The sequence below is a fragment of the Anguilla anguilla genome, chromosome 5, assembly GCF_013347855.1.
Source record: "Anguilla anguilla isolate fAngAng1 chromosome 5, fAngAng1.pri, whole genome shotgun sequence".
NCBI lineage: Eukaryota > Metazoa > Chordata > Actinopteri > Anguilliformes > Anguillidae > Anguilla > Anguilla anguilla.
In genome coordinates, this window is record NC_049205.1 from 7,698,589 (window position 1) to 7,722,388 (window position 23,800).

At 49.3% G+C, this 23,800-nt stretch overlaps 2 protein-coding genes across 3 annotated transcripts; one reads left to right on the forward strand and one right to left on the reverse strand.

Moving 5' to 3' along the window:
- The first annotated feature begins 411 nt into the window (after positions 1–411).
- Positions 412–10,428, forward strand: LOC118226946 (ankyrin repeat domain-containing protein 50-like). Of its 2 annotated transcripts, none has more exons than XM_035416952.1 (4): positions 412–769; positions 1,205–2,415; positions 2,994–3,490; positions 6,655–10,428. In XM_035416952.1, the coding sequence occupies exons 2-4, from the start codon at positions 1,940–1,942 to the stop codon at positions 9,990–9,992; spliced, it is 4,311 nt and encodes a 1,436-aa protein (XP_035272843.1). In that variant the 5' UTR covers positions 412–769; positions 1,205–1,939; the 3' UTR covers positions 9,993–10,428. The 2 variants fall into 2 exon arrangements, with proteins under 2 accessions (XP_035272843.1, XP_035272842.1); XM_035416951.1 differs by having other exon boundaries at positions 414–769; positions 1,199–2,415.
- Positions 10,429–17,850: 7,422 nt separating this feature from the next.
- On the reverse strand, positions 17,851–23,317 carry lap3 (leucine aminopeptidase 3). The gene is made up of 13 exons (XM_035416917.1): positions 23,085–23,317; positions 22,624–22,739; positions 22,424–22,478; positions 22,090–22,195; positions 21,688–21,847; positions 21,340–21,504; positions 20,825–20,983; positions 20,211–20,335; positions 19,876–19,964; positions 19,295–19,397; positions 19,092–19,171; positions 18,849–18,961; positions 17,851–18,447 (listed from the first exon to the last, which is right to left on the reverse strand). The coding sequence occupies exons 1-13, from the start codon at positions 23,178–23,180 to the stop codon at positions 18,261–18,263; spliced, it is 1,554 nt and encodes a 517-aa protein (XP_035272808.1). The 5' UTR covers positions 23,181–23,317; the 3' UTR covers positions 17,851–18,260.
- Positions 23,318–23,800: the final 483 nt, after the last annotated feature.

The window sequence follows — 23,800 nt, forward strand, 5'->3', positions numbered from 1 at the left end:
TAAGATATCCCCGGCATTATCCAAATATCCAATTTACCCAGATCACCCTCAATGAAAATCAGGATTGACCTTCCTGTTTTCTTTGCAGGTGATAAATAGAATAAATTGTGGCACATTGTTGCTTAGTTTTTTTTTTTTTAAGTGTCCTTTGAACAGGCAAGGCAAATGCTTTAAAACTATACAGTCTATATGGAATAAAGAAGAATGGGTGAAATAATACCCTCTGTCCACCTGGGTCTGTTTCCAAATACCTCTGTTGGACAATCAACAAACTAGTCAATCAACTAAATTGTGTTTGATTTATTATAGAGACTGTAGTCATTACGCAGTTGCTTCTGTAGTACAGTAAATGCGTAAACGTGCATATCCATGGTGTTGCATTGGTATGGGGGTATTAGTTGTTTAGTTCTGCGTGTGAAATCATTGAGAAGAACTTCAACTCCCAGAGTGCCAGTGCTGGATGACGCGTGTTACCTATGAGGAGCTGGTTTGAACATTTGGAGGAGGGGAACATGCTTAGTCCTGTGCAGTGATTGGGGACAGGAGGGACTGCAGTGGGTGAGAAACGAGCGGACAGGCTCGCAGAAAATGCGAGGGATTATAAACTGCTGATCAAAACACAGTGTGGACTAACAATTACTTTGTCAAGAGAAAATAAACGTAAAAGACCACAGCAAATATAGACCGTGCTGGTGGTCACAGGACAAACGAGTGGAGCGTCTTCTACCCGCGGTGAAGAGGAAGGGGAACATCAGTCACATCACCAGGGGTAAGAGATACATATTAAATCCAGAAAGTGCATGGGATACGCACCCACGCGCATATGCACACACTGACGCCCCAAATCATAAGACACACGGACCGCTGTGATTGACGCGTGTAATGCCCAGCGATGGAAAGATCCCTGTAAGCCTGATTTGCGAAAGCTCAGGCTCGGTTCGGTTGGACTTGGCGTGGGTGCCAGGACGCGATCTGCGCAGTACTGAACATCGTGTACATATTGGAATCCGATCGCGAGATCCCTGTAAGATTGAACCCACGCCGCACGTACAGTAGCTTATATAGAAGGACGCGAAGTATAATTTATTTATTTATTTATTTATTTTTACCTGAATCTAATTTTGTGAACTGTAGGACGTTCGACCAATTAACGCTGTGTTCTGGACTGAATTTAACAGCGTGATTTTGTCTCTTGCAGTTGCAGTCAAGCGGAATTTGCCGGCTCTGTAATGTGGCCATGACAGACAAACCAGCACACGGACGGATAAACCGCACCAACACCAGTGCCAGCCTGGGGAAATTCCCCAACTGCCTTGCAAAAATTCCAAACAGAGACATCGGACACCACAACCCGTTGCCTGCTGCCATAAGGAAGCCTGTTACTGCATTTTACCATGCCTGTCCTGCAAGGCTGCATCAGTTTGAGATGTAAAAATAAACTGTTTGAGGGAATGTAAGTAAACAAATCAAAGACAGTTTAAGTCACTGAAGATCTGTTGTTGGGGCTACCAAGGCTGTGTTTCTGGACGTAGCAGTCTTGTAAACGCTGAATCTGGAAACTTCCGGATACAGCCGTAAGTGCTGGGATGGTGATGGAATGGGACCAGTGATAAAACCCAGCAAACTGCCGGAATAAGCCGTATGTGGGAGTTCTCTGGTAAAAAGGCATCACTGTCACCTCCACCTGCAATGCTGTTCTCTAGACTCACGCCATTTCCCAGGTGGGCCCCAGTTACCCTCATATAGCCCTAGAAACGGAGGCTAACCAGGGGGCAGGGCGAAATTCAGTTTGTGCGTTGGGGCACCCTGAGAACCTGCCCAGAACGAAGATGCTGGCCTGAGAGCCGGAGGGGGACGTCCTGAGCGGGGGCGGCCTGTGCGGGGCGCCCTGGCGTCGCAGGATGAGGAGGCCCGTGTGAGGGGCGGGGGCGGAGCCGCGATGGCCCCCCCCGGACCCCAGCAAGGCAGGCCCTTCTACTGCAGGGAGTGGGTGTTCCAGAAGCTCCAGCGCTGCCTGCAGGAGAAGTCCAACCCCCTGGCGGGGGGGAGCACCGCCCCCACCCTACAGCCAGGCGGCAGGGGGGCCGCCTCGCCCTCGGGTAGAGGGGCGTCCTGGGGGGTGCTGCTGGTGGGGGGGCCGGGCTGTGGGAAGACCGCTCTCTGCAGGGAGCTGCTGTGGCCCAGCAGGACTCAGGGGCTCCTCCGCGGCCTGCACCTCCGGAGCCTGGCCTTCCACTTCTGCCACGCCCTGGACGCCGACACCCTGAGCGTCGGCCGCTTCGTCCGCGGGCTGGTGGCCCAGCTGTGCCGCAGCGTCCTGGTGCCCGGGTTCGAGGAGGCGCTGCGAGACCCTGCCGCCCAGAGCCTCCTGCAGCCCGGAGAGTGCGAGAGGGACCCTGCTGAGGCCTTCAAGAGGTACAGTTTACCTGCCCTTATGCCCCTCTAAAGATTCAATTTACCTGCCCTTATGCCCCTCTAAAGATTCAATTTACCTGCCCTTGTGCCCCTCTAAAGATTCAATTTACCTGCCCTTATGCCCCTCTAAAGATTCAATTTACCTGCCCTTATGCCCCTCTAAAGATTCAATTTACCTGCCCTTATGCCCCTCTAAAGATTCAGTTTACCTGCCCTTATGCCCCTCTAAAGATTCAATTTACCTGGCCTTATGCCCCTCTAAAGGTACAGTTTACCTGCCCTTATGCCCTCTAAAGGTACAGTTTACCTGCCCTTATGCCCCTCTAAAGGTACAGTTTACCTGTCCTTACGGCCCTTTAAAGGTACGATTTTGTCTCCCTCAGATCAGAGTAAGGCTGTAATCGCAGGTGTTGTGTGTTGTTTTATTTTCCTTGCTGGTGCTGATTACAGACTAGTGCCCAGGGGCTCTTGCTTTTTAGGAATGTGTGGTGTTGTGGGGCCCCGAGAAATGACATCAGAAATATGCATCCGCCTACCAATCTTTAATAACACTGTGCCCCCCCCCCCCCCCCCAACAGGTGCGTGTTGCTCCCCCTCCTGTCCCTGAAACCCCCGCAGCAGTCCCTGTTCCTCCTGGTGGACTCGGTTGATGAAGGCTGCCAGCTGGGTGAGGCGGAGCCCAGAATGGGGGCGTGGTCAGCGGCGGAGTCCAGAAAAGGGGCGGGATCAGAGGCAGAGCCCAGTAAGGGGGCGGGTTCAGGGGAGGAGATCAGGACAGAGGCGGGATCAGAGGCGGAGCCCAGGACAGGGGCAGGGTCAGGGCAGGAGCTCAGGACGGAGGCGGGATCAGAGGCGGAGCCTAGGACGGGATCGGAGGCGGAGCCCAGTACGGGGGCGGAGTCAGAGACGAAGCCCAGAGTGGGGGCGAAGTCAGAGGCGGAGCCCAGTGTGGGGGCGAGGCCCTGCAGGACCATCGCTGAACTTCTGGCCAGCCACCACCAGCTCCTGCCCCCCTGGCTGCTCCTCATCTGCTCCTCCCGCCGCCAGAACAGGGCCGTCACCAAGCTGTTCACAGGTAAAGCCTGCTCCCTTTACACTGTTCTACACTAAAACCTGCTCTCTTTACACACTGCTTACTCCTACACTAAAGCCTGCTCCCTTTACACACTCCTATACTAAAGCCTGCTCCCTTTACACTGTTCTACACTAAAACCTGCTCCCTTTACACTGTTCTACACTAAAGCCTGCTCCCTTTACACTGTTCTACACTAAAGCCTGCTCCCTTTACACTGTTCTACACTAAAGCCTGCTCCCTTTACACTGTTCTACACTAAAGCATGCTCCCTTTACGCTGTTCTACACTAAAGCCTGCTCCCTTTACACTGTTCTATACTAAAGCATGCTCCCTTTACACTGTTCTATACTAAAGCCTGCTCCCTTTACACTGTTCTACACTAAAGCCTGCTCCATTTACACTGTTCTACACTAAAGCCTGCTCCCTTTACACACTCCTATACTAAAGCCTGCTCCCTTTACACACCGCTCACTCCTACACTACACTCGTTTTACTCCTACACTAAAGCCTGCTCCCTTTACACACTGCTTACTCGTACACTACACACTGTTTACTCCTACACCAAAGCCCGCTCCCTTTACACACTGCTCACTCCTACACTGCTCTACCCACTGCTTTAGACTGTGCTTTATGCTGTGTCACAGTGCGGTTGTGCTGAAAGGTGCTGAAATGGACTGTGGTCTGTGTTGCGGGTTTTGGTGCTTGTTTTCGCTCTGTTTTCCCCTTGTGTATGAAGCTAAGACATTTAAATGCATGTTCCGAACCAGAAGGGCAGGATACTGAATTTAAAAAGTGTTCTTTTTAGTGTTCTCCTGGGAGAACTGAACACGATGCTCTCTGAAATTCCCTGAATAATCTGGCGGTGGTTACTCATCTACATTTTAATCAGGATTCACGCTCCGATGCTTTTTAAACCGGCGCTCATTTGCATTTTGTTAAATCACCTCGCACTTTGTATGCTAATCTCATATTTTAAAAAATTATTTGAAACTTTAAAATTCTGTAGAAAGAGGGTTTCGTTTTGTGAAGTATTGCTGTGAGTCAGATGATCCAGGCTAATGCAATATGCCCAACAAGGAATATTACTTACTTAATATTAGCAGCTTAATATATGAAACAGCTGTACAGCAATCCAATTCTGCCATCGGCCAGATATTACTGTTATTTGGCCATTTCCGAAGTACAGAAAATTTTGACCAGGCCTCAAGTTAAAACAGACAAGGGCGTTCTGAAGGTTCCTGAGACAGACATGTCCGGCGATAAAATCCTTCCCCCTCCCCCCTGTTCATTTTCTGACCTTGGCTTGCGGCTAAACTCTCTTAGAGGGTCGTTCCCACCGGACGGCTGTGTGCGTTTGTCTGCCTGTCCGAACATCCTGCAGTCCTAATTAAAAAATCTAACTGGAAAAGTTTCCTCATGGTCATTTATGCTGCTGCTACTGTTCTAATATGAATTGTAGATCATGTACAGATATTTGAAGAGCATAATAGTGGTTAAAATGAAAACCACAGGTTTTGATGAGAAACGTGTCTGTTAAATCGGGTGGTGTGTAGTCTGAGGGAATTTGGAATCATTTTGGGGTAATTAGGCTTTGATTAATTTTTTCCATATGCTAACAATTACGCGATGATGTTCTTAAAACAAAGTGTTGAAACACAATCTGCCCATTAGCTGAGATAAACTGGATCTCACTCAGGCTGCAGAAACGTGAGCAGGCTTTCTCTTTGTATGGAAACTGTAATATAGTCAGAAATATTTTCATTTCTCCTAGGATGGTTGGGGTGAAGACCAGCAGGTTGCTTTCAGTGTATTTGTGTGACTTGTTTTGCACTACTTACAAAAGCTTTTTTCCACAGTGCAAATGAATCAAACGCTGACACATAGTCAGAATGTCACAAATTCTTTGAGTTCTGCAACACAGAATCTGGAATTTATTCCCACCCCATTGAAGGTCATTTTGTGATACTCCCAGTAGATTTGTCTTGCTTACGCACTGTGCAATAATGCTTTATAAGAGACAAAAAGGGGCTCGTCTGTACCCCGACCTGTCTGTACCCTGACCCGTCTGTACCCTGGTCTGTCTGTACCCCGACCCGTCTGTACCTGGCCTGTCTGTATCTGACCTGTCTGTACTCTGAACCATCAGTATAAAATCCACTGATCTTCCACTCCTATGGCATTACAAGGATCTGCGTCTTTTTTTGTGGATATGAGATTTGATTATTTTCTCGTGAGTTAAGAGAGAGTTTTCTTTTGTGCGAAAACCCTGAACTGATTGAAAGATGTGACTTTTTCCATTGTAAGAACCACAATGGCAGCAGTGCTGAATGCCTCTTATGTAGTTTCATTCTTCTCCATTCCCTGAGGTGCAGGATGATTGGGCTATAAAACTAACAAAGCATGGACTTAATGCTGTTCTTCTGTGACATGGGTGTTAAAGAACCTTTCTCATCGGAAATGTTGAATCTGGATCCACTTACTGGATGGACCCGAGGCACTGCCGTTTTTTTGGGGCGTGTTTTCGGACCCCGGGGGTGGGGGGGGGGTCCACGGAGGTCTTTTCCCACCAAAGAAGGACCGCATTGCGTTTGTGAAATATGCACGCTGGTGTGAATTCTCCCCCAGTGCAGAAGTCCTGGGAACAGTAAATCTGCACCAGTCTCCCTCCCCCCGGGGCTCAGAGACACGGAGAACATGCACTTCCTGTTTCCTGTGTCTGACGCCAGCGTTTAGAGCCAGAAAAACCAAAAAAAACACTGGCACATTAAAGCAGCTCCTGGTAACGGTGAAGCTGCTGTGGAAATAGTTATTGTAGCAATAAATGAGGATAATTAGACTATTTCAGTAAAATCAGTCAGATGGGCTGCAATATTTGGACCTTTATTACAACCAGAGTGAGTTCAGATTCCTGTAAAAACCCCACCCAGTATACAGTACTTTCTCTGTTATACGGTTGGCTGTGGTTTAAAGGTTCATCAACCAAAGACTGCGTAGCAGACTGCAAGCCTTTAAAGACTGTCCAGGATAGGAACACAAGAAAGCCAGCAGGCTTATGTCCACCGTGCTCTTCAAACACAGGCGCAGCACCTCCACGCTCCCCTGGGCGGCGGCCACATTCAAACACAGACATGACGCTGTTTTATATTCCTGTTCTCCCCTCTCAGGGTTCCGTAAGATCAGCCTGGACGACCTGCGGAAGGCGCACGTGGTGAAGGACGTGCAGCAGTACATCCTGCACCGGCTCGACCAGGAGGAGGCGCTGCGCCGCCACCTGACCAAGGAGACGGCCGAGATGCTCAACCAGCTGCACATCAAGAGCGGCGGCTGCTTCCTGTACCTGGAGCGCGTGCTGGACGGCGCCGGCGACGGCTTCCTGCCGCTGCGCGAGATCCGCCACATCCCCGGCACGCTCAACGGCCTCTACCTGTGGCTGTGCCAGCGCCTGTTCGCCCGCAAGCGCTTCGCCGCCGTGCGGCCCGTCCTGGACGCCGCGCTGGCCGCCCGCCGCCCGCTCGCCGTCAAGGAGCTGTACCACGCGGCGTGGACCCGCGACACGGCGCTCACCATGGAGGAGTTCCGCCGGAAGATGGACGCCCTGGCCGAGCTGCTGGTGGAGGGCGCGGCGGGGACCAGGACGCTCTTCCACGCCAGCTTCGCAGAGTGGCTGCTGGACGTGAAGCACTGCACGCCCCGGTACCTGTGCAGCGCCGCCGAGGGCCACCGCATGCTCGCCATGAGCTACAGCTGCCGCGCGCGCGAGCTGGGCCCGGCCGAGGTGCGCGAGTTCGCCCTCCACCTGGTCCGGGCCGACCTGCGGATGGAGCCGGCGCAGCTGGCGCTGTGGATGGTGTGGAACGGGACCCCGGCGCAGGACTCCCTGGGCGCCTCCCCGCCGGAGGAGCGGGAGGTGCTGGAGCTCCTGGTCAAGGCCGGGGCGCACGTGAGCGGAGGGGGCGAGCGGGGCGGGGCCGGCGGGGAGCCGGGCCGGCGGGGGGAGGAGTCCGTGCGGGCGCTCCTGGAGAACGGCGCCTCCGTCAACTGGACGGACGGCGGCGGGCGGAGCCTGCTGGCCAGCGCGGCGTACGGCGGCAGCCTGGGCGCGGTGGACCTGCTGGCGGGCCGGGGGGCGGACCTGGAGCTGGCGGACGGGCACGGGCAGACGCCGCTCACGCTGGCGGCCCGGCAGGGGCACGCCGCGGTGGTGGAGCGGCTGATCGGCTACGGCGCCGCCGTGGACCGCAGCGACCACGACGGCTGGACGGCGCTGCGCTCGGCGGCCTGGGCGGGGCACGCGGGGGCGGTGGCGGCCCTGCTGCGGGCCGGCGCCAGGGTGGACTGCGCCGACGCCGACGGGCGCACGCCGCTCCGGGCCGCCGCCTGGGCGGGCCACGCGGACATCGCGCTCAGCCTCCTCCGGCACGGGGCCCAGGCCGACCGGGCCGACCGCGAGGGGAGGACGCCGCTCATCGCCGCCGCCTACGCGGGCCACCGCCGCGTCGCCGAGCACCTGCTGCGCCACGGCGCCCGGCTGGACCACCAGGACGCCGACGGCAGGACCGCGCTGGCCGTGGCGGCGCTGCGAGCTCCTTCCGGCGGGGGCGGGGGCGGGGGCAGCGGCGGCGGCCACGCCTCCGTGGTCGGCCTCCTCGTGGAGTGCGGCGCGGAGGTGGACCGCCCGGACAAAGAGGGCGTGACGCCCCTGCTGGCGGCGGCGTACGAGGGCCACGCCGAGGCGGTGGACCTGCTCCTGGAGGGCGGGGCCGACGTGGACCACGCCGACCGCAGTGGCCGCACCCCCCTGCTGGCGGCGGCGTCCATGGGCCACGCCGCCGTGGTGAAGGCGCTGCTCTTCTGGGGCTCGGCCGTGGACGGCGTGGACGCCGAGGGCCGCACGGTGCTGGGCGTGGCCGCCGCCCAGGGGAGCGTGGAGGTGGTGCGCCTCCTGCTGGACCGCGGGCTGGACGAGAGCCATCGGGACGACGCCGGCCGGGCCCCGCTCCACGCCGCCGCCTTCGAGGGCCACCGCGCCGTCTGCCAGGCCCTGGTGGACCACGGCGCCCGCTGCGGCGAGGTGGACAACGACGGGCGCATCCCGCTGGTGCTGGCCGCCCAGGAGGGGCACCGCGACTGCGTGCGGGTGCTGCTGGAGGCCTGCCAGGCCGGCCCGGACCAGCGCGGGTACGACGGGCGCAACGCCCTGCGGGTGGCGGCCCAGGAGGGCCACCGCGACGTCGTGGAGCTCCTGCTGGCCGGCGGCGCCGACGTGGACTGCCGGGACGCGGACGGGCGCACCACGCTCTACGCCCTGGCGCTGGAGAACCAGCTGGGCATGGCCGAGTGCCTGCTGGAGCACGGCGCGGGCGCGGAGGCCAGGGACCCCGAAGGCAGGACGGCGCTGCACGTGGCCTGCTGGCAGGGCCACCTGGAGATGGCGCGGGCGCTGGTCACCCACGGCGCCGACGTCAACGCCGCCGACGGGGAGCGGCGCTCACCGCTGCAGTCGGCGGCCTGGCGGGGGCACGCGGCGGTGGCGCGCCTCCTGCTGGACGCCGGGGCGCGGCCGGACCACGCCTGCGACCAGGGGGCCACCGCGCTGGGCGTCGCCGCGCAGGAGGGCCACGCCGAGGTCGTGCGGGCCCTGCTGGACCGCGGAGCCGACCCCAACCACGCCGACCGCTTCGGGCGCACCGCCGTGCGGGTGGCCACCAGGGGGGGCCACGCGCACATCGTCCAGCTCCTGGAGAAGTACGGCGCCGTGCGCCAGGCCGGGAGCCCCCCCACCACCAAGAGCGCAGCGCCCCCCCGCACCAAATCCACTGGCACAAGCACGGGACGGGACGACCCTCCGCCCGCGGGCCCCGCCCAAACTTTCGTCTGCCTGTCCGAGTGCCCCGTCTCTCCGGCCACCCGCTCCCTCCCCAACCACTCCCCCAAGAGTTCCCAGAATTCCCTGCGCACCGCCTCCTCCGCCGGCACCGGCCGGACCACGCCCGCGGACGGCGTCCCGCCTCCCAGCCACACCCTGCAGGTCCAGCAGCGCTCCCTCCCGCGCAGGCGGGACCGGGGGTCCGGCGCCGCCCCCGCGTCCGCCAGCCGCTCCCCGTCCAGCGACCGCGAGGGAAACCGCGTCAAACTCGCCCCCAAGGGCCGAAGGTCCGGGAGCGGCGGCGGCGGCGGCTCCGGCAGGTCGGGCTCGGGGCGGAGAAAGTTCCAGAACGGCCCGGCGCCGGAGTACGACATGAGCCGGCTCGCCGTCAGGCCGACGGACCCTCTGCGCAACAGCCAGCAGGGCGGCGCCGAGAACAAGCGCAACGCTGTGGCGACCGGCCCCAAATATCACCTGCAGGGCCAGCAGGGCTTCCTGTGCAGAGGGGAGGGCTACCCAATCAGAGAGCCCGAACTCTACCCAATCAGAGAGGCCGAACTGAGCCTGAAACGGGCCCTCATGTTGAGCGAAGCAGCCGACCCTTCTCTTAGCTGTAAGAAGGAGACGCCCTTGTAGCTGGTGACTAATTATGCGGTTACGCAATTATGTCTCAGCTTGTTTACTTCGTTGGAAAATATCACCGCGGTCCTTCGTTCGCGGACAGAACAGAAGCCGGGAGTTTCAAGTGCGTCATGCGCAAATGTCAGCTTGTGGTTCTTACATCAGTTGTGTTGAATTTATGCTGAATTTAGGAAGGGGTACGAGACAGTGGCAGAATCATCTACCCTTCTGGCTTAAAGCTCTGAGGGGTTCATACATCACCACAGGTCCCCTCCACTCTCAGTTTATAGTCGTCTCAACTCATTTCGCTCTGTCTTCACAATGTATAATTACTGGCTTTAGTTCTCTCGCCTCGTGGGGACCCTGTGTTCTTCTGGGATTCAGAACCCCCCCCCAAGACTCCAGTTTCTCACAAGAGAACAGCCATCTGTCTGCCCTTCAGACTGTGGGGGGGTGGGGGGGGGGCGGGGTGGGTATAGAACGGGTGTCTGTCTGTCCTTCAGACCATGGGGGGGCAATGTGATTACTTTACAGAACACACTAGTTCTGCCATGTTAACAGCCTTTACAGCGTAACCCTGTGCACTTTTTTATTATTTAAAATGTTTCAATATCCATATTTATTGCGCAAAGTATGCACTTTTTAGACAAACTTTGTTTTAGCCTTTTTATATTTCTGAACAAAGCAGTTGATGAACATAGACTAAGTTCTGCATTGCCTTTTTTGTGATTATTATTATTATTATTATTATTATTATTATTATTATCTCCTATCTGCAAATGTGCATGCCTTTTATGACACCAGTTCAGGAACTATGTTCTCCTGGTGGTGGTGTGCTTACTTAAACTCCATTTAACAGCCAGACCATTTAGGAACAAACACAGGACATTTTTTTTATGGGCATAAATGCTCATGTTTGTGCTGGTTGTTTAACCCCTGTCGCTATGTTCAGAGGTTTACAGATTTGTGTAAGATTGCGCCACTGAATTACTGAAGTATTGATTTGATTTTGTCCCCGGGGCCCGTGATAACTCAACGCAGTTACGTTAATATCATCGTGTGGAATATTTTTTCATTTTGGCATGCGTCAGAACTGGTCTTTAATTGTCTGTTTACTTTGAACAAGCAGTTTGATGCACAGTGCCAAACCCGTACCAAACCCATGCCAAATCCAAGCCAAAGCCATGGCAAACTCGTGTATGTACCATGTGAGCTGAACATGCGTTTGTCCTGACCTGGCAATGGACACACATGCATGTTTTTTTGTGCGTAGTCAGATTTTTGCCGTTTGCAAATAGTGCAATGTGAAAGCCACAATACCACTTTTCTTCTAATGAAAAAAGTAAAGTAAGTAAATACTTTGGTCTGTTACATTAAATTACGTTTAATAACCAAAAAAAAATTTAACTACAACCTGACTGAATTGTTTTGTGTGTGTGCGAAACAGAATAGTTTGAAGAAGTTCTGGATAATGTTCAGTTATTAAGCCATTTTATTGATCTTTCTCAGCCTGGACAGATGTCTGTTTGAGACAGGTTTTGTTTTTCTAATTGCACTTAAAAATATGTGTACAGTAAATGGCCTAAAAATATACATTAAAGTTCTCATTACAAATATTTCTTGTACTGTATTGAGCTTTATTAGCTGATGTATATTACAGTGCTAAATAAATACATTTGCTTTACTCCAGATACAGTGACCAGTTACTTTCCCTTACACCAATACTCTCACACTGACTGTACATCTTTCATTCACATTTTGAGAGGATGTTGGACATAAAAAGAAAGCATTTTCTTACATTACCTAAAGAGCCTTTGGCCTTTATTGGGAAAGTGCTCTTATATCCTGAGGAGCAAAGAACTTGAATTGCGCAGTTTAAAGCGCATTAAGATATCTGAGACTGAACTGCACAGTTTACAGCACATTGAAACAGCTGTGCTTCCGGGTGCACGTTTGAGAGCAATCCAGCCCTCGTCCCACGAAGGGTTTACATCCATGTGCTCATCCTGAATGCAGCTCTGCATCTGTGTTTCTGTTGAGTAGGCATGTAACACAACTCAACGCAACCAACCCAATGCAATTCAGCTAAACACAGCAAAATTCAACACAACCCAACACAACTCAGCTCAACACAGCTCAGTTCAACACAACAGGAAATTACTGAAAAACAGCACTGAACCGGAGAGATGGGGCTAACAATGAACATGAATGCAGATTGATGCCAGTCAGTTTCTTTATCCGATTTTGGAGAGTCTCACAGATGTAGGCGGGTTGTGTTGGAGGGAAATGATTCAAAAATCTTGTACTGTGACTTGTGTGGGTGTGAGGATTTAGTCTTGCAGATTTTTAAGAAATTGAACTAAGGAAAAACAGACTCATATAATATCATTTGAGGTTTTACGCATATAATCCATAATTCAGATAAAATAAGTATTGTATGAATACCAATCTGTATAGGAGAGCTACAATCCCTAAGACAAAAAAACATGAAGTTGGCAAATTGGTTTCACAACAATGCACAACCACATTCTTATATCTTGCGTGGGCTTGATTTTCAAAATATTTTCATCAGATTAACAATCGAGCAGCTAGATAAATCTTGCTACCTGACAAAAAAAAGTTCTATAAGAACTGCAATATTCTCAGGACTGCAGTGAATCCACCAATCAGATCCACAGATTGCAGTGAATCCACCAATCAAATCCTCAGACTACAGTGTGAAGTGCTAAGTGTATTCATCATGTATGTTACAGAGAAAAAAACAGGATTGCAAATTCCAGCAGACAAACATTTCATTAATTTACTGTCTGCGCAGTCTGTGCTGCCTTTCAGAGGTCTGAGCTGTTAAAAGGCAAGGAAATTGGAAATGTAAGTAACCGTTGCCATGGTGATGCCGCTGATGAGGTCCTTGAAGACCGGAGTTCTGCTAAAAAAAAGAAAAACATCTGTAATGCAGCACTGCTGACACGTGTATCTGCTTCTTTAACCTGAATGCACATCGCCCTGCAAGAAAATCACGCTGTAATGGGATCGCCCTGTAAGAGGATTGGACCATTAGAGCATCACCCTGTAACAGAATCGCCCTGTAAGAGAACTGCAGTGTAAGAGAATCACACCAGAAGGGATTCACCCTGCGATAGGATCACCCTGCAAGAGAATTGTCCTGTAAGAGAATCGCCCTGTAAGGGAATCGCACAGTAAGCGCATCGCCCCTATTCAAGCAGCAGCACAATATGCTCCTCTGTTCCTGTGTGAGGGAGTGTGTGTATGTATGTGTGTGTGTGTGTATATATATGTTTGTGCATGTACATGCATTTTTGTGTTTGCATACATGCATGCATGCGTGTAGTTATGTAAGTGCATGCATGCTTGTGTTTGTGTACGTAAATGCATGCATCTGTTTGCATATGTGCATGCGTGCATGTCAGCCTTTTGGAGATATTCGTTTTGTGTTCTGTTGCAGAGACAGTTGTCTTGGTAGCTGGGCTGTTTGGTGTTTGTTTTCATGGTGTCAGCAGAAGTGAGTTGTGGGGTTTAGACAGCAGCAGCAGTGCTGATAGTCTTTGGACCCTGTTTGTTATACACAAGGAATTTTGGCAGAGAGAGTCTTTCCCTGATGCTGTCCCACAAACAGCCCTCCGACTGCAGCCTGGTTCAGCTCAGGACAGCGCTGACAAACAAGCTCACCCCTATGCAACTGCGCAGACGTCCTCTCTCCTGCACCTAGCTGCACAGACGTCCTGTCACCAGTACACAGCTGCGCAGACGTCCTGTCACACACACAGCTGCGCAGATGTCCTGTATCCTGCACACAGCTGCGCAGACATCTTCTGTCCTGCACACAGCTGTGCAGATGTCCTCTCTCCTCACACAGATGCGCAGACATCCTGTCTCCTGCATACAGCTGCGCAGACATCTTCTCACCTGCACATAGCTGCGCAGATGTCTTCTCTCCTGCACACAGCTGTGCTGACATCATCTCGCCCATACGCACCTGTGCAGGGCGTTCCACTTGCTTAGAACCCATAGGAAGAGGAAGCCTAGGAAGAACATTCTAGAGAGGAGAGTGCACTAGCATGAGAAGAATTACTGGATATACCACAGCAGTTGTGCTTTAAACAGAATTAATCTGCCTTGCAAGGACATTCTGCTATTTCATCTTTGATGATCACTGGAAGATGCTCTGCAACAATGATAAAAAATATAACTGCATTTTCATGTGTGTTTTTTATTTTACTTTTGCTGCCTCATTTTTGTTCTTCAGTTCAGTGATTTGCTCTCCCCTGTTCCACCTCCCCACCCCTCATCCCAGAGCTGATCCAGGTTACCATGGCGCTGTTTCTAATACTGGACACACAGGCACCCACACCCGCTCACATCCCTTTGGCAGATTTTATAATTGGACGCAGTACACCAAATGAGTCAACCTTGATTTAGCTCACTGACCAGCCAATAATATATCTGATTGTGTGCACTGCTGGGGACTTCATCTGCAGTTATATAGAGCAGTAGAGACTTCACTGCATTGATATAGAGCTACAGAGACTTCACTGCAGCGATATAGAACTACAGTCTCCACTGCAGTGATATAGAGCTACAGAGACTTCACTGCAATGATATAGATCAGTAGAGACTCCACTGTAGTGATATAGAACTACAGAGACTCCACTGCAGTGATATAGAGCTACAGAGACTCCACTGCAGTGATATAGAATTACAGTCTCCACTGCAGTGATATAGAGCTGCAGAGACTCCACTGTATTGATATAGAACTACAGAGACTCTACTGCAGTGATATAGAGCTACAGAGACTCCACTGCAGTGATATAGAGCTACAGAGACCCTACTGCAGTGATATAGAGCTACAGAGACTCCACTGCAGTGATATAGAACTACAGAGTCTCCACTGCAGTGATACAGAGCTGCAGAGACTCCACTGCAGTGATATACAACTATAGAGACTCCACTGCAGTGATATATAGGTACAGAGACTCCACTGCTATGATATAGAACTACAGAGACTCCACTGCAGTGATATAGAACTATAGAGACTCCACTGCAGTGATATAGAGGTACAGAGACTCCACTGCTATGATGTAGAACTACAGAGAGTCCACTGTAGTGATATAGAGCTACAGAGACTCCACTGCAGTGATATAGAACTATAGTCTCCACTGCAGTGATATAGAGTTACAGAGACTCCACTGCAGTGATGTAGAGCTATGGAGACTCCACTGCACTGGAACAGTGGAGCAGCAGAGGCTCAATTGGAAGCTGAAATGCCATACTAAAATTAGATGTGTCTGCACTGGTAAATCACTGACAACAATGTGGGTCTGAAACACTTCTGTTCCAGAAAAAAAATGAACAGCAGCTTCTTAAATCCACTGAAGAGAAGCATAGAACTGCTGTCTTACAAAAAAAAATGAAAAGAAAATTTTCTTTCCCAGGGATGTGGTTTGGTTTGTAGAGCAAACCAGCTGATATTGGATAATGTAGAGATACTGACAGCGAGACTCATGGGAAATGGCTGTGTTTATACTAATTAATCATTGAATGTAAACCCTGGAGAGAATTTGGCATTTAGAGGCATTCCTGTACTGTCCAGTGCTCCCACAGACTAAGCAAGTCTGAAATGACTGAAAGACTTGCCTAGGTCCTTCTCATGTGCGTGTGTGTGTGTGTGTGTCAGTACTGACTCTGACTGATTGTGAATTTATGCCTGTGTCTGACTACAGCACAGTGGCTAATGGCATTTACTGTCCAACTGGAAGCCAGGGCTTGCTTGCTGTTTTTACAGTTTGCTTTCCCAGTCATACCTAATTTACCACTGAAGTAAAAAAGGACACAGGAGTGGCGTGGCTGCTTATAAAGTTTTGTTTCACGCAGGACATTATCCAAAACAGTCTGTTACCAGTTAGTGAAATATGCGTCTCAGGATGCTGGTCTGTAAATCTTTTGAATATTTTACCTCCTAAAGCGTCTTTACTTTTCTCACATACTGAAGCCCTGGCAGTTTTCTTTATAGTTGAGAAAATAAGTAGACACTAGGTCAGCTAGTACGCGCGTTCTCTTTTTTTCACAGCAGAGCACTTCAAATGGGTTCCACACCAACCCACCATTCAAATGGGCAGGCAGTTCCATGTGATTTACTTAAATACTCCTCTCTGAAGAACAGCACTGTTGTTAACTAATTGTGATTGTCATCATGCTTGCTGACAACCGCTAGTTTTCAAATAGGCATGCAAGCTTTATTTATTTATTTACTTTTTTTTTTTGGTTACGTCTGATAAGAAAACAATTAATATATAAAAGTGCCAAACAAAAGCCAGGCAAAATGTAGTTATAATGATGGCATGCTTTCATTTTGGGTTTCGGATGGCCTCCATAGTGAATTCCAGCTGTATAACGTCTATGAATGCTTTCAAAAATCAAAGGCAAAAGTCTAGCTCTCTGTGCAGACTGTAGATGGAGGACGGGCTTTGGACTTTGGTGGCAGGCTGTCAACTCTCCACTCCTTCGTTAGGTTGCCATAGAAACAGATGAGGAAATGACTGCATCACAGGGGAGGGTCTCGAAACCCTGCAGGAAGGCCACTGTTCCATGACAGGAGGAAATAATTTGGACCTCAGCAGTGGGCTGTTTAGGCTGAAATCACAGGCAGCTGGACAGATGCCAGATCCAAGTAATGTTTTCTGTCTGAGCGTTGCTAAGAGACAGGTAACACATCTGCACCCTGCTGTTGGCTGATGCTATACAGACCCCAGGGCTGTGATTGGCTGGTAACAAGCAAGAAATCGCAGAAAAGTCAGGGTGAAGCAGATGTGTATAGGGCAAAGTATGCTAACAGCATGAGATAACACACAGAGGGGCTGACACATTTTTTTAAATTCGGATTTGAATAATTAAAAAAAAAAAAAAAAACATTAAAATTGTAAACACATTTACCAACACTCGCTACACGTATACAGGGCCAACACACTCTGCACGTATACCAACACAACTTACATGTATACTGACATACCATTTGTACTGCAATGGTAGTGTCTGGTGCTGGCCCCAAACATCCAATTGTCTAATGTTCCACAGAGAATGCTGGGACATATCTTCATATCATTGGTCTCTGGTGCACTGCTTTGGCTCTGGGTCCGTTTAGTGAGATGTGGATTTTCGTCTGTTAACATTTTTACGCAGGACGCATTCCAGCTGTCTCTGCAATGACACGATTCCGCTGTGCTGCCTGAACTCCCAAATTCACTGGATGTCTCTGTACTGGCACGGTTATGCTGCATTATTAACGAGGGTGATGGTGGTGTGAACATGCAACTGTCAGTAAATGTTTCCAAGGACTGTTTTGTAAAATAAGCTTATAGGAACATAGGCCTTATAGGTAAAATAGGTATTATTTCGCTAAGTGTAGGCTTTCCTTGACAAGTCAGAAACGAGAGAGGTGAAATGACAGTGTTTTTGTGAAGATGACTCACGACAATCCTCCACTGCAGTAAAGCTGGCTTGTGTAGCTCAATGGTATATCGCCACCTGCTGGAGAGTCACAATGCAGTAATCCAAGAAAAATATTGGTATCAAATTTGAATGGGAACAAATAAACGTTCAAAAAAATTACCATCATTACATCCAGATTATTTTTTACAACAAATAAGCTTATAAGTAAGTCCCTTTGTGTCTGTGTGTGTGTGTGTGAATTTATAAACTCCCAACACCTTGATATAATAGTTTAGTATTTCACTGAAATCGTTCACATCTGCAAACATCTTCGTTATAATAGTTACACTGACTCTCATACCGAGAACCGTTTTCAACTGCATTTGGCCCACAATGCTCATAACTTTAATAATACACAACACAATGATCATGAGTTTAACAATACACAAGTTTTTTAACATCACCGTTTTATTGCATTACACAGTACAGATATTTTCAGGAAATTATTTATGACACTTGATTTAGATGCTCCTTGTGGCTGCTGCAGTGTCACTGGCAGATAGTGTTGGATAGCCAATAATCCTGGAGCATTACAAAAGCTTAAAACGTTTCCTTAAACGTAATATTGGATACAGTATAGGTATAAATCTCTTTTGAATCCTTATTTCTTTTTGTCCTCCAAATGTTGGAGCGTTGTGCAGTTTGTTAAGAAATCTTCCTTTACACGTGACGTCTTACCACAGTTATGATTTACTCAACAAATGAAAGCGCATTTGTTAAAATTGGATTTACATAACTGGATAGACCCAGCCGGTTCTAGGAGATCTAGAGCCAGTTCTTTCAGGATTCTGCACTGAGGCCAGCGGCGAACTCCACCAGGGTCCGTGTGGGTCGGCCTGACATGCCCTTGCGCAGGTACGGGACCTCGTCTTTGTTTGACATCACCCCGGCGATGTCCAGGTGCGCCCAGTGTGGGGCCGTCACAAACTCACCCAGAAACGCCGCTGCAGTGCATGCACCTCCAGACCTGTGGGCGGACAAACCTCCTCTCAGCCAATCACAATGAAATCCCACTCTCAGCCAATCACATCGCAATCCCCCTCTCAGCCAATCACATCGCTATCCCCCTCACAGCCAATCACATCACAACCCCCCTCTCAGCCAATCACATTGCAAACCACCTCTCAGCCAATTACATTGACAGAATGAAATGCATGAATTGCTTCTGTCCCATTAACCTTTACAGGTGATTGGAAAATGAGATGCACTGCAGAAATATAAATGGTGACATTTACTTGAAGCAGAAAAATGCAAATGACATGAAAGCAATTCCTGCCAACATCCTCTCTCGCTCTGTTGTAGTTCCCTAAAAGGAACCAGAAAATCTTACTTTTAAAAAATCTGCTTTATTCTATTGCATTCACCCACCGGCTGTATTTCCCAATGTTGTTGAGGTCAGCCAGCTGGCAGTCAGTGACCTGTCGGGTGTAATGCTGGAACAGGGGCATTCGCCAGACTCGATCGCCAGTCACGATGCTCGCCTGAATCAAACACACAATATTACTCACGATGCTTGCTCAAATCAAACACACAACATCAACGCAATATAATTTCTGTTTACCAGGAAATATCGGCAAAGGGAAGTGTTCAGTCCAATATTAATATACATACCTTATGCAGGCGACTCCACAGCCAATCGGAATTGGTGAATACTCCCGTAGCAGCAGATCCTAAAGCTACATCCATCGCACCTGTAAACCCATTAACAAAACTCACAAAACGCTCAACATCAGTACGTTTTCAGCTTATATGAAATTAAGCAGCAGATATACTGGTCGCGGCCTTGAGTTCAGTGAATCGCGCGCACTCCGTACCCGTTAAAGTGGCAGCGTTGATGATCGCTTTGGGGTTGAAGCTGTGGGCGTAGCAGAGGGCGTCGGCCAGTATGAGTCTGCCTTCTGCGTCTGTGTTATCCACCTGGAGGGAAACACAGGGGTGGGCTTTAAGCACACGTATCCGCCTAAATTTTAAATCTAGTTTAAAATGATCTCATTACTATGATTCAAACAAGTCAAATTGCAAGGAGAAATTGCAATTGCAAGTCCGTCCGATACTTAATGCAACTATTCTATATGCTGCGTGTAAAATACTAATTCAGGATTGATGGCATATACTCCAGAACATGTCTACCTCCCTGAAAATCTGCTGCTCAAAGTATCTGACGGTATAATCCAGATTGTCTCAACAGACTTCTACTGCTTTAAGCTGCAGGTTCTACCATTTGCCCCTTCTCAGTAATGTTTCAGTAGCGTTTCTGCAGCATTCCCAAAACACTTTTCTCAGTTAAGCGCAGAGAATATCTGAAACATGTTCCACAGCCTGTCCTGTACGCAGGTATTACAAACCAATGCAGCCTAATGAAAGAACACTGTATGTAAAAAAAGCAGAGCAGTACCTGGATGGTTTTTCCGTTTTTCGCCCTGACAACGTCACCAGGCTTATTAGCTTTCCCACTGGGCATGTTTTCACACAGAGGCGCCAGACCTTGAGAAAACAAAACCCCTGTGAAATTCACGCGCAGACAAACAAACCCCACTGAACACAAATTCACGCACAGGCAAACGCCGAACACAAAACTCGCAGACAAACAGCAAGATTCTGGGTGATTCGGAACGTGCGGTAATAAGCAGCAGCGAATGAAAACGCGTCGAAACTGTGACGATGCTTCAGCGCTTGTCGACGGTCGATTGTTAAGTTGCCGGAATGTTCTTAGGCTCGCCGTGACCTCACCGATGATGTTGATGGGAAGTTTCAGGGCCGCCGCGGTGACGACGGCGGAGCAGACGGTCGCGGCCCCGCCCATATCCGCCCTCATGGCGTCCATTCCTGAGGAGGGCTTCAGCGAAATCCCACCGCTAAAAACATAAAACACACCCACTGTGCTACTCAAGAGACATAAAACACACCCACTGTGCTACTCATACAGTTACCCACTGTGTTACTCAAGAGACATAAAACACACCCACTGTGCTACTCAAGAGACATAAAACACACCCGCTGTGCTACTCATACAGTTACCCACTGTGTTACTCAAGAGACATAAAACACACCCACTGTGTTACTCAAGAGACATAAAACACACCCACTGTGTTACTCAGAGACATAAAACACACCCACTGTGTTACTCATACAGTAAAACACACCCACTGTGTTACTCATACAGTAAAACACACCCACTGTGCTACAAAGAGACATAAAACACACCCACTGTGTTACTCAGCCACTTAAAACACACCCACGGTGTACTTTTTCTTACTCCTGACATTCCTGATTTAACAAAACATTTAAGAAGGAAGTAATAAAGTAATGAAAAGAGGAAGTAGATACGATCATGTTTACAATACCTGTCAAAAGTAATTCCTTTCCCGACTAGTACCAGTGGCGGCTGACCGGATTCCAGGCTTCCCTTGTAGTGCAGCTCCAGGAAGACAGGGGGCTCCTCTGAGCCTTTTGAGACACTTAAGAATGCCCCCATCTTCTGCTCCTCTATCCAGGACTGCTGTCTGCCAGAAACGCATACAGCTGTACAATATCCTGTCTGGCTTATTTTGTAATAGGTGACCGTTTAAATTGATGGTTACTTTATATCTTGATGGGAACTAAACATGAATTGCTTAAATACCTTGTTGTAAAAATGGCAAAAGAACAATGCGGAAAGTACTGACTTAAGAAACTCTGGCTCTGATTCAATTAAACCATAATGCCTGAATTCAGCTGCCACTGAAATTCATACCGGAAACCTCTGAATAGAAGTAAATATTATCGTTAGTAAAAATGTAAGCTCAGACATCACTCCAGGTTCTATCAGTGTTGGTCGCTGGCCAGGCTCAGGGGAAAACATCATCAAATCTGACGCTACCTTTTATGGACAGCAACTTTGTCGGAGAACGGTGAAAGTTCCTGTTGTATGCAGTCCGCAAAAAACGTTGGGGTGACGTGATTGGCTGGTGCTTCCATCAAGCGACGGGCCAGATTCTGTCCTTCCGCGTACAGGACGCCCCTCTGCCAAGCTGCGGTACTGGAGCTGAAGAACAACGGATACTTTATACATGAAAAAAGGAATACTTTAAACTGTTGGGCTGCAATGAGCTTCCCCATGACACAGAAAGTGAGCAGCATGACTGCATTTTAAAATAAGGATGTGGAGATGTGTGTCGGCTGCTGCTGCTGCAGGACTGTAGTGAAGTGTGCACGGGTTCCAGCACACCTGCCGTGCAGCTGAGTTTTGACGGGCGTCTTCTTCTTCTGCTTGAACTCGTCGTACTGGAAGAGCCCCAGGACCGCCCCTTCCGCCGCAGCCTGGGCGTCGCCACAGGGGTCCACCTCCACCTCCCCCAGCTCCAGGTCCTGCAGCAGTCTGCAGCCCACTGGGGGGGGGGCAGTGCAGTCAGAACAGAGACAGCACAGGGTCAGTCAACCATAGTCAGCTCATTAGCTGGTTACACGCAGCAGTGCTGCGATTGCACACTGTATCAGTTTTCAGTATTCATTTGTCAAGTACATCAGTATAGGAGCTTAAATTAACTAGACTGGGCCACTGAGTGAACAGGGACTGCAGACAGGTGGCATCGAGATACAAGCAGACAATCTGTAAACTAGGCATTTTTACCTGAAACAGCAGCTCGAATATTTTCTTTGCAACTGTCCCAGTTCTCTTTGCCACAAACCTCTGCTGAATGTTTACCAAGACCGACAACAACAATGCTGGAAAAATCCTGAAGTAAAACAGAAAGGTGGGAAATTGTGTTACCTGCACTGAAAGAATTTAAATCATTTAATTTTAAATAATTTACATTTGACACAAAAAAGTGAAAAGTCACATTCCAGAATACTTTGAAGTAAAACTGAAGTTTGATATTGAGCTGTAGATTTGCATTTTTGTGATGTGCTAATCACATACATACAATTTCATCTAATTGACATATGTGTGTTTGCTAACGTACCTGATGTACACCATAAAATACCCGGCTTTTCCCCTTTTTCAGCGCTGGTCCAGATCTGTGTTGCGTTAAAGGAAAAGTGTACATTCATAAATACAATCATTTAAAAAGCATTTTAGCAATTTTTGTAACGTTGATTAACTGTGCCGACAAATGCACAATCCCAGCCACGTCGTTCACTGCACTTGTTTCATCAGACTCACATTGACAACAGCTCGCGTAGCTTTCCTGACAGTGAGCGGTCAAAACTCTCCGCCGCCTCCGTGAAACGCAGGCTCTCATCGTCCTTTTCTTTCTCGTACACACCAAGTACCAAGCCCTGTGGATGCAGCGACACCGATGTCATGGCAACTCGTTAATAATCAGCGAGATTATTCAAATACCACGTACACAATACTGAAGCACACAATGTGAAAGACTGCTGTTGAACTTTGCAAACTATTTGAAGCAGCTCGGGACTGAGCAGGTATAGCCTATTTGTTTCCATGACAATCTGTATGTTAATCTATCCGTTTAAATAGTTTTACTACTTGTGTGAGGATGAATCGGGTTTAAAATGTACGCAATGAAGCAAACTAATAATATCAATATAACTGGCTGGCGACGACATTCTATAATAGCGACATCGTATAGTAACTGTTAAGCGGCGAGAAAGGACACTTACTTTTTTGGCATGCCAGTAGTTTTGGGATACTGAAAATGGTCTACAGCTTGGTCTACTAACCAAAGGTAATAGTAATTTTCTAAACGGAAGCATCATTATTCTGTAGAACAATAAAGTATACCATAGGTCTGTTTTACAATACCGACAAAAAAGTCACATGTGCATTCATTATCGAGCTTTCATAAGTCATTACAACCTTTTACTGTCGCGTTTGCTTATGTCATCCGAGAGCGACACAACGAGTAAGGGATACCTCGCAAGAGGAGTTCCTCACCAAAAACGTTTTCAGAGTAACAAAAGCCAAATTACGGGTACAATGCATGCACTTTACGCATTTGTAAAAACACTCTTGCTAAAATTTTTATGCGAACCAACTTATTGATATGAAAGGTATGACGAGTTGCTACAAAGCATCCAACAATATGAAACTAAAAAAGCCGTATTTCCCCAATGTTGGGCAATTACGCAGATGCTTCCATGCAAACCGGGGAAACATCGCCATATCCAAAACATCCCTGTGACTGCAAACTACCTTGTATCAACGTAATCACATAGTTATATTATTAAATGCATATGAAAAATGCAAGAACGTTTTATTTCTTAGTAACTTAAGTCCACTCGCCCATCATCAGTGGCAGTACATTCACTGCCCACTCTTACACACACCTGCTCCCTCTTAGATCTACCTGCTGCTGTTCCTGTCAGTGCCCACTTGT

Bases quoted from the DNA above. Each gene is read 5' to 3' on its own strand.
- LOC118226946 (XM_035416952.1), top strand. From the start codon at position 1,940: ATGGCCCCCCCCGGACCCCAGCAAGGCAGGCCCTTCTACTGCAGGGAG. The intron at 2,416-2,993 runs GTACAGTTTACC...CCCCCCCAACAG, and splicing joins CCTGCTGAGGCCTTCAAGAG to GTGCGTGTTGCTCCCCCTCC. The intron at 3,491-6,654 runs GTAAAGCCTGCT...CTCCCCTCTCAG, and splicing joins CGTCACCAAGCTGTTCACAG to GGTTCCGTAAGATCAGCCTG.
- lap3 (XM_035416917.1), bottom strand. From the start codon at position 23,180: ATGATGCTTCCGTTTAGAAAATTACTATTACCTTTGGTTAGTAGACCA. The intron at 22,196-22,423 runs GTACGTTAGCAA...GTTTTACTTCAG, and splicing joins TATTTTATGGTGTACATCAG to GATTTTTCCAGCATTGTTGT. The intron at 21,505-21,687 runs GTGTGCTGGAAC...GTTGTTCTTCAG, and splicing joins AAAACTCAGCTGCACGGCAG to CTCCAGTACCGCAGCTTGGC.